The sequence below is a fragment of the Carettochelys insculpta genome, chromosome 12 (genome assembly GCF_033958435.1).
Source record: "Carettochelys insculpta isolate YL-2023 chromosome 12, ASM3395843v1, whole genome shotgun sequence".
In the NCBI taxonomy this organism is placed as follows: Eukaryota; Metazoa; Chordata; order Testudines; family Carettochelyidae; genus Carettochelys; species Carettochelys insculpta.
In genome coordinates this window covers 26,867,270-26,882,772 of record NC_134148.1, presented here as the reverse complement: position 1 = coordinate 26,882,772, position 15,503 = coordinate 26,867,270, and the positions used below count along the sequence as shown (strand labels likewise).

Genomic DNA, 15,503 nt, shown 5'->3' with positions numbered 1-15,503 from the left:
AAAGGGTGTTACAAGGAGGAAGGAGAAAAATTACTCTCCTTAGCCTCTGATGATAGGACAAGACGCAATGGGCTTAAATTAAAGCAAGAGAGGTTTAGGTTGGACATTAGGAAAAACCTCCTAACTCTGAGTGGTTAAGTACTGGAATAAATTGCCTAGGGTGGATGTAGAATCTCCGTCATTGGAGATATTTAAGAACAGGTTGAATAAATATCTAACAGGGATGATATAGACGGTGCCTGGTCCTGCCGTGAGGCAGGGAAGGGACTGGACTTGATGACCTCTTGAAGTCCCTTCCAGTTCTAGTATTCTGTGATTCTATTTAAAGTTAATATATCCTGAATCACTATGGCTACATCTACACTTACAAAAGAATTTGAAATGGCCAAGCTAATCGCCAAATGGAAGAATGCTAATGAGGCACTGAAATGAATATTGAGCACCTCACTGGCATGCCTTCGGCCGCGGCACTTTGAAAGTGCCACGATTCGCTCACCTGCTACACGAGGGTCCTTTTCATAGAATGACAGAATACTAGGACTGGAAGGGACATCAAGAGGTCATCGAGTCCAGCCCCTGCCCTCATGGCAGGACCAAAATAATGTCTAGACCATCTCTGATAGACAGACATTTATCTAACCTGTTCTCAAATATCTCCAGAGATGGAAATTCCACAACCTCCCTAGGCAATGTATTCCAGTGTTTGACCACCCTGACAGTTAAGAACTTTTTCCTCAAGGCAGCTGATAGGAATAAGTGGATTTCGATGTTGGCAGGGTCCTTTCGAAAAGGACCCCTATATAGGCAAACTGTGTCACTTTCCAAGTGCCGCAGCCAGCAGCATGCTAATGAGGCGCTGAATATTCATTTCCGTGCCTCACTAGTATTCTTCGATTTGGCCATTAGCATGGCCATTTCAAAGTTTTTTGTAAGTGTAGACACAGCCTATAAGTGATTCCTTTCTTTCTGAAAAACCTTACTTCTCAGAGGTAACAGTGCAAAGTGAAAATTATTTTAAAAAGCTGTAAACAACACTTCATTTTGTAATTTTTTTCCTCAGCATTCCTCTCTTCCCCATCCCATGTAAATTTGATGGGGGAGTAGTAATTTAAAACAAAAGCATCAAAAGTGAGAGAGGAGCTTTTTGTGTTTCACTTGTTTGCAAAAACTAAAAATTGCCAAATTAAGTTAGGGGGGTGGGGAGTGGAAGGGGAGGCTTTCCCTCCACACACAAATTTGTTTAAGGAAAGTCTGGCTGGTTTGGGATTTTTTTAAACAAAGAATTTTTTCTTCCCAATTTTTTTTTTTTTTTACCATTGAGCTCAACATTTCACCCCTCTGCGGAAACAGTGTGCAGGGTCTTTTGACACTGAACAAATCCCACAGACTACAGTGGGCTTTGCATGTGGCCCTTACATTGGAGTCACAGAAAAAAATTTGAGTCATTGCTTGCTAAGGCCTTACATTTTTCCGGATGGCAGCTCTCTTGTGATTCAGGCACAGTTCTTGAGCTCTCATGTGCTGAAGAGTCTCTTTGGCTAACATATACTTCAGGTTTTCTAGTCTTGGAGATGCAGAAGCCCAGGCAGTATGGCCAAACCTCTTCTGATCTTGTTCCATCTGTTTGTGCATTGCTGCCAGATTAAAGGATTGTAACAAAGTATCACAAAAGCTGAGGCACTAAGAACTTCTTCAGGTCTGCCTGAAAGCGGAGCACCAGTGAACACTGCCTGCTATTACATATTGTGAGGGAATTACTTTGACCTGTCGGTTGTGAACTATTTTGAAATCACGGGACTAGAAGGCCCAAAATCACTGTATTATAAATAAAGATCTAACGTTTTGGTTGCAAGTTCCACGGTGTGCACAATTCAATTCAACATTGAATTCTCTGATTTAATTAACAGGACGAAATCCTGAACAGTTTGCACCACAACAATGAGAGTAACTTATATTTGAGGTGGTGTTTGTTGAGAGCCTCGTCGGCCGTAAATCTCAGGCCCAGCCTGCACACAAGCTTGCTCTTCTTTAACCAATGGTGAGGGTTAAACCCCTTTAGTAAAACTGGTGCAAGTTTTCATTACTTATGCTGGAGGCTGGTTCATGTGGGTGGGCCCACTGCTATGGGGGTGAGGGGAAGGAGAGGCAAAAGGTCAGTTGCCCTGGGGCCTGGTGTTTCAAAGGGGGCCAGAGCTCGGCCCATCTTTGAACTGCTACTTTGGCAGCAGCAGCAGCCAGAGCTCTGGGTCCTTTTGAACTGCTGCATCACCTCACTGGTGCTGAGGGAGCAGGGCGTGCCCAGCGCTGCAATCTGAGCAACACTAAGGGCTGGTGTCCTAGGCCCCACCCCTTCTGGGAGTGCAGAGTTGGGCTCCCCCTCCCACCTTGCCCGGGTGGCTGTTGGCCCAGCTGCATGCAGGCCCCAGGATCTGCAGGTGAGAGGAGGTGCACAGACTTTAGGTGCTAGGTCTTATGTGCCTTACAGTGAACTCTTCAGTAAGTTTTCCCTCATTACCTGCCAGCGCCTTTGCAGTTTCTTTGAAGTAGCTCACAGTGATGTCCTGAATGGAGCACACTGCTTCTTCAGCCTGCTTAGTCCAGTCTTCTGCCTCTCTCTGCAAGGCTTCTATTCGTTTAGGGCCCAGCTTATCCATCTGTAAAGACTTCTACAAAACGACGTTATTCTTTAACCAAACGTCAATCCTGACAGTGCTGTATCTCAGCCTGTACGATGCAGCCAAAATTGCCCCAAGGTAGGGCATGACGGCTGTCGTGACCTCTCCTTCTACTGGAGGAAAGTGAGTCACTACTATTAATTGAAGCTGTCCTACTTTTTGTTCTCATTGTCATAGTCACCTTTGTTCTTTAACAATGGCTTGAGCATTGCTAGTTAGAAGAAAACAATGGGTGATTTTTTTTCTGAAAGTAGGGTTAACCTTCAGCTTAAAAATTACTTCTGGCTAAAAAGGTTTCTCTGCGATCAAGAAAAACTCAAATATATTCTGTCCTGTAACAGTTGCAGCCAGCATTCTCAAAGGTCACTGCACTGCAACTGCCTTCTGTCAACAAAAGTTATTTCACGATGCCAGGAAGTGGACTGAGAAATAAGTTTCCCCCTCAGCTGCATGGCTGTGCAGCTTTCCATTAAGCCCTGCATAGGGGCTCAGAGCTGCAGTGGGAAGAGATATCTCTCCTCAAGCACTGAAGCTGCCCTGGCTGGTGGGAAGGAGCCCTCCCCACTGGCCCCAGCAGGGTATTGCCATGGTGGTAGTGGGGGAACTCCCTGCCAGCCTGAGCACTGGGCTGCTATGGCTGGTGAAAAGGGGCCCCTCCTTGCCATCCCCAGCAGCCACCCAGGTAAGCCTGAGCCCCAACCCCTTGCCTCACCTTGAGCTCCCCTCCCTGAGTACTCCCCTGTACCGCAAACCCTCAACCCCAACCCCATCCCCTAGCTCAGAGCCTGTACCACATTCTGATCCCCAGCCCAGAGACTGTACCCCTCTTGCATACCAACCCCCAGTTCTAAGCCCCTCCCCAAATCTAGAGCCCCTCTCTTGTCCCCCACAGCCCCAGCACTGAGCCTGCACCCCCCGCCTTACATTCCACCAACCTCTGTCCCAGTCCCAAGCCCTCAACTCCAGCCCCTCCCTAAAGACAACACCCCCCCAGCCAGTGCCTCTTTTTTCTTCATGAGTTTACTTCAGGCATTTCACAGCACTTTGCATTCTTCTCCATTTGTGAGGATCTCTCACATAGCAACACGGGATAAAGTATTAAGAAGAAAGAAAGTGCATTTGTAAAATCCACAAAATTGGCAGAGGAAAAGCATGAGTTGTAGAACCTGAAAATACTTTAAAAACAATTGAAATCTACTTCAGTATTCCATTTAATATTTTAACTTAAATGGAACAAAAAATGTTCAGAGTTTGATCTGTTAGAGGCAGCCTCCACTTATTTCACAGTTAATAAAACAAAACTTGGGCATTGATCTTAAGACTTTCAATTTGCAGGCCCAGTAGGGTGAATTGACCATAACACTACAGCCTTAAGACAGCATTACTTTGCTTCTGTTAGTTTCACCCAGCACATAATTTTAACACTTCTTTAATAACAGCGTATTAAAAAGAAAAAGCAAAGCAAAGCATGGCTGTCTCTTTAAACAGCATAATACAATTTCAGTGTACACCTAATGCAAAAACCACAAAAAAAGTGGCATCAGCTGGAATTTTCAAAAGTGAATAAAGTCCTCTTGAAAGTTCTTTTGTTGCTAAAGTCCCTAGAAACTCAGAATACCAGGAAAAAAGGACGGTGCAGAAGTTTTTTTGCTTTAAAAAAAAAACCCACCAAGCATTTAAAATAAAGCTGGCTTGAAGCCAGTGGATGTTATTCAAGCCTTTACCACCACATGGATCTTACAGAGGCTACTGACAACCACAGGTTAGCATTAACTTCAATTTTTTCATGTTTTAATCACATTACTCACAAGTTTGATGAACTTGGGAAATAATGCCAGTAAATGTAAATCTTGGACATGCTTCAGAGCACTAGAGGCAGGTGGAGGGTATCGCATGCCAGAGAGTGAAGTCTTTTAAAGGGAAACCTACCAGGATTTCCAGTCTGTATAATGTTGCCAGTTCTCGCATATCTCTAAATGGCTGCAGTAAATATTGGTAGAATTGTGTTGCCATGGTAACTAATTCCTGATAAGTGTCATCTTCTTCTTCATAAACTTTCATTAAAGCCACCATTGTGTCTGCATCTTTATGCTTGTGTAGAACCTAGGGGATAAAAGGGTTGTAAGTTAGCATTAGCTGTAGGATGTGCTCATTTCTCAGGAGTGGACAGGAGCAGCAGCTTGGCTATGTCTGAAGGCCTGCGGTTGGTATGTGTGTTTATTGTCATCATCAAAATATGTGAGTGGAACGAATCTGTCACTTAGCATTAGATGAAATAGTCAAGATTTCCACTTATAAGGGATGTACTCCAGGTGGTCAGCCAGCAGGAAGCATCACCAAGGACCAACATGTAAACAATTCTAATAATTTGCACAAATATGTCTCGTTTGCACCGTACGAAGCTAAGGCACTATGTACTAAGGACAAAAAAGGGTATTAAATCTCATTCTTTCATCTTTCCCTCCTTCCCCTGAGACTACTATAAGACCACTAATGAGAAGTGGATTTTGTACCTACAGATATAACTTCAGGCACAAAAATATAAACTTTCATTTAAAAATATAAATTCCTGACCACATCTAAAGCATAGTATAGTTATACTCCTAAAGATACATCCCACTATTGTACCGCATGAATCTTTAACTTCATCTTAACTAGGACAATACTATGTATTTTAATTTTTAGGGAGGAACTTTCTCTTCCTACTTCTGCACAGCACCAAGCATACGCAGCCCTATCTCATTTATGACCTTGAAGTGCAACTGCTATATAACATTTTTTCCTAATTTGCAATTTTAATAGAATGCAAACAGATCAATGTATATTGGTTGCTAGTCACAAAATGGAAACAAAATTATGACACTTTCATGGTACAATGTAACCCCCATTTTTTTTATATTTCAGGGTGTTCATGGAAAAAAAATTCTTACAGTTTTATGCGTTCTGATAGAGACTGGCAGCAGCCCTGTCTGAGTACCGATTAAGCTGAAACTGGCTACACAAGGAACCATCATCCTTACCCAGAAGGATGCTGGTTGTGATACCAAGGCTTGTACTGTGGAAAGGAGGGAGAAAAGAGGAGGGAAATGAAGCTTTCCATGAAGGGAGGAAAAATAAATGGGAATTTTGGAGCTGATCACATCGCAACTGAAAGAGGTAAAAACTCTCCCTCTGGTGTACTTTATTCTGGGTAAAAGGGCCGGAGAGGGATCAAGGAGTCCTAGAAGCCCGAGTTTCTCCAATGCATGCCCCATACGTCCTGAGGGGGGCAAGGCCACAGAGCATTGCTGAGATTCCAGGCAGCATTGGGGATCAGAGGTCTGCCCCATGAAGATGCTGTAACTAAGACAGGTCCCCCACAAGCAACTTGCAGCACTTCAGTGATTTTTTTTCTACTGTCCAAAGCAGCATTTCCCAAACTTAAAACATTCACGTATCCCTTTCAGGACTTTGGCCTTATCAGCAAACTCCCTCTCTCAGTGCCATCTCAGTGCTTATCTCCTAATTTTTACTAATTTATTTTCTGCTGTGTACCCCTTGAAATCCTTTCACATACCATCAGCGGTACACGTACCACACTTTGGGAAACACTGGTCCAAGGCAAGTAAATGACGAAGTTGGAACAAAAGCACAGTGGTTAGCTTCATTTTTGGTTCTCACGCACAATGTGGGAGAGATGGTGCTTCATATCATGGCTGGTGAACGTTTATAGTTAGGAGAAAATAATCACTGAGTATTAAATACTCGGGAGAACATTTTAATTCTTCTTACGTTTTATAAAATCCTCCATTATAAGACCTAGTTTTCTTTGACGAGAAGGCTGGCTCACTGTCAGCTGTAGCAGTTCAGGTGGTAGTGTTATAATTACAAGAACTCCACTTTGGAACAAAAATAGATGAAATTTCTATATATTTTCCTGGGCCTATTGTGTGTTGGAAGGGAAGGTTATATACTTCTGATAGATGCCACAGATAGAAGACGAGGGATACATTTATTCCTGCTTCTAGTTCCATCTACATTGGAACAACCACCATTAATGGAAAGACTTGGTTATAACATCAGAAAAATGAGCTTGTATTTATGTAAAGTCAGAGGTGGCAGTTTTATTGATAGCTCTGCTCCAGAGGTCCCATATTACCTTGGGGAAAAGTAACAGCAGCTCAGCTTCCTTACTTCTAACACGAATATAAACAACTCACCTCACAATTGCATTAATTTATGAAGCCAACAGACACAACAGTGCTCTTTAAGGTATCTCCTGACAAGGCTAAATTAACGTCCCAGACCGCAGTACAGGTGGAACTTAGCTATGGTTTAATCACATTCCCAAAACATGCTAAAGGCAGGGGAGGCCAACCCCTGGCCCTCGAACCACTAAATGCGGCTCCTTCTCAGACGCCTGTGCTGGGAGTGCCCTCCGCCACTCTGCGCACGCACCCCGCTGCTTGGTGAGAGAAGCGTATGGCGGCAGGATCTGTGGCGTCGGTGGTGGCGGTGGCAGCAGCTGCTCTGGTGGGTCACTGACATTGAGTTAAGAGCAGGGGTGGGGGGGTGCCTGGCTCTGGGGGACGGGAGGGCATTGAGCCATGTATTATATATGTGTTTTTATCTATCTGTCTATAGATATATATCTAAAGCCAGAGTAGGAAGAGACACATTTATATATTTATTTTTATCTATCTGTGGCTCTTCATCCCTAACTGGCTGGCCACCCTTGCTAAAGGCCTGCCAAAGTCCAAGGTTGTTGCATGGTTCAGAGACATATTTATACAGTGTTCACTCCCACTAACACAGAAAGATTTAACTATGCTTCAGCTGGGTCAAGAGGTGGATATGTTGACTCTGCAGATCTAGTTACAGTCCTTTTTACTTATTAAAATGTAAATAGACTTGTATGTGAAGCGCATGCATAAATATTTTTGTCATTCTGGAAGAATCTGATATATAAGGCGATACATCCGGTTGTGTGAAAAATGAGGCCAAAAGTTGTTTACCCACATAAACAGACACTATTTTGTCCTTAAAAAACCCTCATTTCATTGTTTTAAGGGGGGTTGATGCAAACGTGGTTGGTTAGATACAGCAGAATTTAGTCTTGAAAATTATTTTTAAAAACTATTTGAGTTATATCTGCAATCTAAGTTATTAAGATCCATTTCTTAACACTGCGGAAAACATATAGATTGACTCACTTCAGCATCCATAAATCAGGTATTTGGCATAACCATAAGGCCACTTCAAAAGAAACTAACATTTTCAATTGTGTGCATGTACCAGTTGGTATTGTACAGAAATTAAGTGTTCACAGAATTTTGGGTGAGGAGGCAGTTTTATGATTATGGGGTGAATAGGGCACAACATTATTTTGTGCTCTTATTTTTGGCAGACATTACCATATGCTGTCTGGGCACAGATGGTGGATTTTCTTAGGTGAGGTCTGTTTAAAAAATATCATGGGTATCTTGTATACTACTTTTTATAAGACAGTTGAAACTCAGTTTCGTTCCATATACTTATAGCTAACAGAGAGAAAGCCATGCTAGTCTGCCTACTATCAAAACAAAAAAGCAGTCAAGTAGTACTTTAAAGACTAACAAAATAATTTATTAGGTGAGCTTCCGTGGGACAGACCCACTTCTTCAGACCATAGCCATACCAGAACAGACTCAATATTTCAGGCACAGAGAACCACAAACAGTAATCAAGGTGGACAAATCAGAAAAAAAAATTATCAAAGTGAGCAAATCAGAGAGTAGAAGGGCAGAAAGTGGGGGAGGGGAATCAAGAATTAGATTGAGCCAAGTATGCAAACGAGCCCCTATAGTGACCCAGAAAATTACAATCTCAGTTCAAACCATGTGTTAATATGTCATATTTGAATATGAAAGAGTTCAGCAGCCTCTCTTCGAAGGGTGTTGTGAAAATTTCTCTTCAGTGACACGCTAACTTTTAAGTCATTAACAGAATGGCCCGCACCATTAAAATGCCGACTAACAGGTTTGTGCATCAGGAGTCTTATGTCTGTTTTGTGCCCATTAATTCTTTGTCTGAGAGATTTTGAAGTCTGTCCAATATACAAAGCATCTGGGCACTGTTGGCACATGATGGCATATATGATAGTTGAGGAACATGGGCACATCTCATGTTCCTCAACTATCATCATATATGCCATAATGTGCCAACAATGCCCAGATGCTTTGTATATTGGACAGACATAAACAGACATAAAAACGCTCCTGATTCACAAACCTGTTAGTCAGCATTTTAATGGAGCGGGCAAATCTAATTTGCTCACCTTGATAATTTTTTTTCTGATTTGTCCACCTTGATTACTGTTTTTGGTTCTCTATGCCTTAAATATTGAGTCTGTTCTGGTATGGCTATGGTCTGAAGAAGTGGGTCTGTCCCACAAAAGCTCACCACCTAATAAATTATTTTGTTAGTCTTTAAAGTGCTACTTGACTGCTTTTTTTTATATATATACACTTATAGATGTGTCCTTTGAAATGACTAATACTCAGAATACCCCAGATTGGTGGCTTAGTTATTTCTGGATATGTAAGTGTTTACTTACGTAAACACAAAGGTTAATATTGGTACAATATTCCAGTGTCACATCCTCACATTTGCACACTCCAAAACTTCATTTGAGCACCAGACTAGATGACAATATGGAAGAGGACACATTACTAATGAATGAGGACATCCCTATAAATGTAAAGATCTACTAAAACAATGTATATATTTGATAACTAATCACAATGTAGGAAAATAGCAGTTTTGAGAGAGTGTAGTTGAATCAATGGCACTATAGGATAGGAGTAAAATTACACTATGATTAAGTTTGAAGGATTGCAGTAAGTGTTCTCTAAATTTTTCCATCCATGGGCAGAATAAATTTTATGTGCACCAAGGCATGTGCCGATGGGTACCACCAATGGAAACACATGCTGCCCACTATGTACTTTCTGCTAGTCAGATGGTTGACACTTCACTCTCCCCGGGGCAGCTGCCCCAGTGCTCAGCTTACAGGGAACACTGGTTGCGGTCCAAATGAAGCAGTTCAAATGAAGCAGGCTCTTTCACTGTCAGTCACATTAAATCTCCTTCAGTAGATGCTCTTGTAGTGATGCTTATGCATGAGGACATGTAACTTTCTATGAGCACCCCAAAAGGACACATGAACAGGTTTCATCCATGGCATTCCTGATCCTTGCCTTGTGGAGACAGCTATTGCATTTTGCTCTCCGCCAGGAAAAGAAGGTGAAAGTAGCCCATCTGTATAGTTTTTACATCAACTTGTAAAAGCACTTTGGTGATAAAGAGTAGACCTCTAAGAGCTCAAAGTCCTCTAGTGCATTAGACTATCAGGGAGGGATAAAATCATGTTCAAAATCTGGTTAAGTCTGCCAAGTATTGTTGAAGTTGCTCACTTCTTTTCAGGGCACATGGGTCTGTTTCCTGGCTTCAGATAGTGACCATTCAAAAGTCATTAGATTTCATGTTCCCCACCCCAAGCCAAGCAAGCTAATGGTTAGCCTCAGCCTGAAATCCAAATGAAAGCGGCTTATACCAGCCCTACCAAAACCACCCCCTTCTTTCCAGGGCTCCAGCCCCAGGACTGTTCTACTTGCGTGTGGTCCAGTAGAGAGTTGGGGTTGCCCCTGTGTTCAGGCTTCATCCACAGCCAGGCTATAGTGGTGACACTGTTGCCTTCAGAGCTGGGAGGGGCACTTGGCACAAAGTGCCACCAGGGCACGGTGTTCCCTATAAACTGAGCACTTGAGCAGCCCCCAGGACTCAGATGCCACCCACTTGTTTAGGGAGGAAGGATAGCTCAGTGGTTTGAGCACTAGCTTATTAAACCCAGGATTGTGAGCTCAGCCCTTGAGGGGGCCATTTAGGGATCTGGGGGCAAATAGCTTTAAAAGAAAAATCAGGGAGGGTGATAGTCAGGCCTGCTGTAATGGCAGGGGACTGGACTTGAAGACCTCTGAAGGTTCCTTCTAGCTCCACGAGAGCAGTATATCTCCACATATTAACAGCAGCACTCACAACCTGCTGCATGTGTTTCCACAGTTGGTGCACAGCCCCACATACCTCAGAGCACATATTTATTCTGCACATAGATGGAAAAAGTTAGCAGGAACATTGGCAGGGCAACTTGCCAGTGGCATTGAGAACATTCCCCTGCCTGGGCACGCCCAGGGCCAACCCCTGAGGGTGCCTACGTCCCATTGCCCCACCCCCAAACTCCCAGCAGCCTGTACCCTCCGCAGGGCCTCCTTGGCCCCGACCATGTGCCCCTTCAGGGCCTTCCTGCGGAACTCGTGCAGGTTCTCGAAGTACTCGGCCTCCTGCTGCTGGTCCTGGGCGAAGAGCGAATCCAGTACCACCCTGCGGCCGCACAGCTCCAGCGCCCAGCCCAGGTAGCGCTCCAGGCCGTGGCACAGCGCCTCCAGCTCAGCCTCCTCCAACCCCGGCCCGCTGGGGAAGAGCAGCGCCCACAGGCTGCCGCTGCTCCGCCCAGCCAGCACGGCGGGCATCTGGGGGAAGCAGGGCTCCAGCCGTTCATTCAGCGCCGCCAGCTGCCGGTGCACGCCCAGCAAGGCCTGCGCCGAGAAGAGGCCGGCCCAGCTCTGCTGCTGTGTCGCCTCGCTACCTCCCCCGGCTGCCGGGCCGGCCGCCCCGCGCTGCTGCTGCTCCTCCTGCAGGGTGCGGTTGTGGCAGGTCACCGCGAACTTGCTCTCGATCTCGTTCCAGCCCACGAGGAAGCGCAGCTTGTGCGGCTCGGGCTCGGCGAACGCGTTCTCCCGGACGGCTACCCAGCCCTCCAGGCTGTCCGGCTGCTGCTCGGCCGCCATGGCCCAGCCCGGCTGCCGGGACCACCCCGCAGCTGGCCCCAACGTTCCACCCCCGCTACCTTGTATCAGCTGGAGCGAAAGAGAAAGTGACATTTCTTAAAGGGTAGCGCGGGGAGGAGGAGAAGTAGAGGGCAGTGATATACGTCACCAGAGCTCATGTTTTTGATTGGTTTCTTGGCCTAGGGGAGGAGCCAAACAGTTGCCCCACAGGAAGTAGAGCCCATTGCAGAACGGATACGGCTGGGTGGGATAATCAGCCGGTGCCTTTAAAAGGAGGAGCCTAGAGGCTGGCGCGTCTGGGAGAATTGGTTCCATGGCGGGGGGAGCGCATGCGCACGCGCACCCACGCCCCCCCCCCCCCCCCCGCAACATTTAGTGACAGAGAGGAACCCGTGCTAGTCTATACACTATCAAAACAAAAAGCAGTCAAGTAGCACTTTAAAGACTAGCAAAATAGTTTATTAGGTGAGCTCTCGTGGGACAGACCCACTTCTTCAGACCATAGCCAGACCAGAACAGGCTCAATATTTAAGACACAGAGAACCAAAAACAGTAAGCAAGGAGGACAAATGAGAAAAAGATAATCAAGGTGAGCAAATCAGAGAGTGGAGGGGTGGGGGGGAAGGTCAAGAATTAGATTGAGCCAAGTATGCAGACAAGCCCCTATAGTGACTCAAAGTTCCCATCACGATTTAAACCATGTGTTAATGTGCCGAATTTGAATATAAAAGCCAGCTCGGCTGCTGCTCTTTCCAGAACGGTGCGGTAATTCTTCTTCAGTAACACATACCTTTAGGTCATTGACAGAATGCCCCATTCCATTAAAATGTTGACGAACTGGTTTGTGGATCTGGAGTGTTTTGATGTCTGTTTTGTGCCCGTTGACCCTTTATCTAAGGGCATTTAGAAGTCTGTCCAATATACAAAGCACCTGGGCATTGTTGGCACATGATGGCATATATGATGTTAGTAGAGGAGCATGAGAAAGTGCCCATGATTCTGTGAGTAACCTGGTTAGGTCCAGTGATGGTATTTCCAGAGAAGATACGTGGACAAAGCTGGCAGCGGGCTTTGTTGCAGGGAAAGGTTCCAGGACTGGTGTTCCTGGGGTATAGACTGTGGCTGTTAGTGAGGGTCCTCATGAGGTTGGGAGGTTGTCTGTAGGAGAGAACAGGCATGTCACCCAGGGCCTTCTGGAGTGTAGCATCCTGATTAAGGATAGGTTGTAGGTCTTTAATAATTCGTTGCAGTGGTCTGAGTTGAGGGCTGTAAGAGATGACCAGTGGTGTTCTGTTCTTGGCTTTTTTGGGCCGATCTTGGAGTAGCTGGTCTCTGGGTATGCATCTGGCCCTGTCGATTTGTTTTTTTACTTCTCCTGGTGGGTAATTCAGGTTTATGAATATTTGGTAAAGTTCTTGTAGTTTTTGGTCTCTGTCAGTTGGATCAGAACAAATGCGATTGTACGTAACAGCTTGACTGTAATCAATGGATCTAGTCACGTGTGCAGGATGGAAACTAGAAGGGTGTAGATAAGTAGAGCGATCAGTAGGTTTTCGGTACAGTGTGGTACCGATCAGGCCATCCTTGATTAGTACTGTAGTGTCCCAGAAATGTATCTCTTGCATGTTGTAATCGAGGCATAAGTTGATGGTGGGGTGTAGATTGTTAAAGTCTCTGTGGAATTCTCCTAGAGCCTCTGTACCATGGGTCCAAATCATAAAGATGTCATCAATGTATCTTAAGTAGAGGAGTGGTAATAGGGGACGAGAACTAAGGAATCGTTGTTCTAGGTCAGCCATAAATGTATTAGCATATTGTGGGGACATCCGGGTGCCCATAGCAGTTCCATTAATCTGGAGATATAAATTGTCCCCAAAACAGAAATGATTGTGTGTGAGAACAAAGTTACACAGGTCAGACACCAGATTGGCTGTTTAGTTAACCCTCCTTAATTTAAACTAGAATAAATGCAGCTGCCACTATAATTCAGCCATTGAATTGTTCCACCGTACAATCACTGTGGCAGTGACTGAGCGTGAACGATGTTCAGTTTAGGAAACAAGGGCTTTTTCATGCTATGCGTGTGAACTGGTTAGCCAGCCAATTATGTTACTGTAACATTGAGAAATTCTGATCACTAGTCACTTCCATTATCACACTGTTTTAGCATTACAAATAACAAAAAGGCCTGTGGCACCTTAGAGACTAACAAATTTGTTAGGGCATGAGCTTTCAAGGGTAAAACCCACTGCTTTTTGTTTAAAACAAAAAAGCAGGCAAGTAGCACTTTAAAAACTAACAAAATAATTTATTAGGTGAGATTTTGTGGGACAGATCCACTTCTTCAGACCATAGCCACACCAGAACAGAAGTGGGTCTGTCCCATGCAGGCTCACTAATAAATTATTTTGTTAGTCTTTAAAGTGCTACTTGACTGTTTTTTTGTTTTGATAGTCTATAGTCTAGCACGGGTTTCTCTCTGTTGCTTGTTATTTGAGACTCTACACGCTAATATGGGTACCCCTCTGAGACTGTCTTAACATTCGTCTGCCCTTCGTTGAAACAGCCATCTACAGGTCAGGGCTCAGCTGTGCTTCAGTTTCTCCTTGGATGGTCAGCTCACTGTCCTCCTCTCTAATATTCTACAGGCTTTCCTTGTGAAACAAGTGTAATGGGTTGGATCACAGTGATCCCCTTGAGACTGCCACCCGAGGTGCTGATCATACCACTGAGCCTGCCTGCCTGCTCTCTGGGACACCCAGTATCCTGTCCTGCTGAGCCAGAAACTCTGTCCTCCCCCACAAAGGGATAGGGTTGGGGCAACAACCCTCCTTGCCCTAGAAGAGTGATAAAGACTGATAGCAGCTCTGGGTGGGCTGAGATACACAGACATGACAGCACCTAGGAGCATAGCCCCTCCCCCCAAAGGGACCAAACCCCAAAATGGCTCCATCTTACACTGTATAAACGGTTTACACAGAGGAAACTCAGTTTGTTCTCTTTATAAATGAAATAGAGAGAAGCACTGCTGCTGGGTCTCCTTTCACAAGGTAACAATTATTTACACTGGGTTTGATAATAAACAAGAGTGATTTTATTAAATATAAAAAAGAGGAGTTAAGTGGTTGCAAGTGGTGACAACTCAAAGTTATTAAGCTAAAACAAAAAAAAAACAACACACTAGCTAAGCTTAATACACTGAGAGAAAGTTGCAAATCATTATTTCTCATCCTGATCCTTATTCCAGGTAAAATTCTTCAAGCTAGAGTGATCTTTTCTCTGACCAGGATCTAACAGCTGCACCCTTCATTTAAGGGTTTTTTTTTCTTTCCAGGTCCTTTCCTGTGTTCCCGTGAGGTGGGAGAAGTTTGTGAAACCATTTGAAGACCCTCGTTTGTTCCCCATGCCTTAAATAGTTTGTTTTTTCCCGCTCAGCATGGGAGGCATTTGTTTAGTACTCTGTATCCCTTCCCTGGAAAAAATACCAACTTCAGGATAGAGACCAGCACCAAGTAGCATGGCCACAAGTCTTTGTAGGACAAGCCACAGTTTAGGCTTAATGGAAAAACAAAACTGTTGCCTTGAGCACTGGGCCATTAAGTTCCTTAAGTACCAATAATGGCTTTACTAGGCTTGCACTAACTTCACATACAAGAAAGATTCATGCACTGGGAATCACAATCTCTTGAATGACAGGCTACTTGCCACATTTTGCATAACACATATTCAAGTTATTCATATTTACATTCAGAAACACGTATCTATAATAATATGGTGCCACAGTGTTGTGTCACAAGTTCAGAAATGGTCTAATCTGTTTGCCCCTCACTAGTATTTGAGACCCAGACTCTCAAATATATTTAGATACCTAGTTCCCCTTGCTTTTAATGTTGTAGGCACATGGGCCCAGGATGAGTGATGCTAGAGGGGGCAGGTAATATATTTTATTGAACCAACATCTGGT

General features: G+C 44.4%; 1 protein-coding gene across 1 annotated transcript in view; it reads right to left on the bottom strand.

Moving 5' to 3' along the window:
- Nucleotides 1-11,643, bottom strand: part of WHAMM (WASP homolog associated with actin, golgi membranes and microtubules) — a 28,399-nt gene extending 16,756 nt beyond the window's left edge. The window contains exons 1-4 of the mRNA XM_075006561.1: nt 10,946-11,643; nt 4,605-4,778; nt 2,516-2,666; nt 1,465-1,634 (exon numbers count right to left, since the gene is read on the bottom strand). Coding sequence (XP_074862662.1) covers nt 1,465-1,634; nt 2,516-2,666; nt 4,605-4,778; nt 10,946-11,632 — 1,182 coding nt within the window. The 5' untranslated portion in view covers nt 11,633-11,643. The remainder of the gene's footprint in view (nt 1-1,464; nt 1,635-2,515; nt 2,667-4,604; nt 4,779-10,945) is intronic.
- Between the last annotated feature and the right edge of the window lie 3,860 nt (nt 11,644-15,503).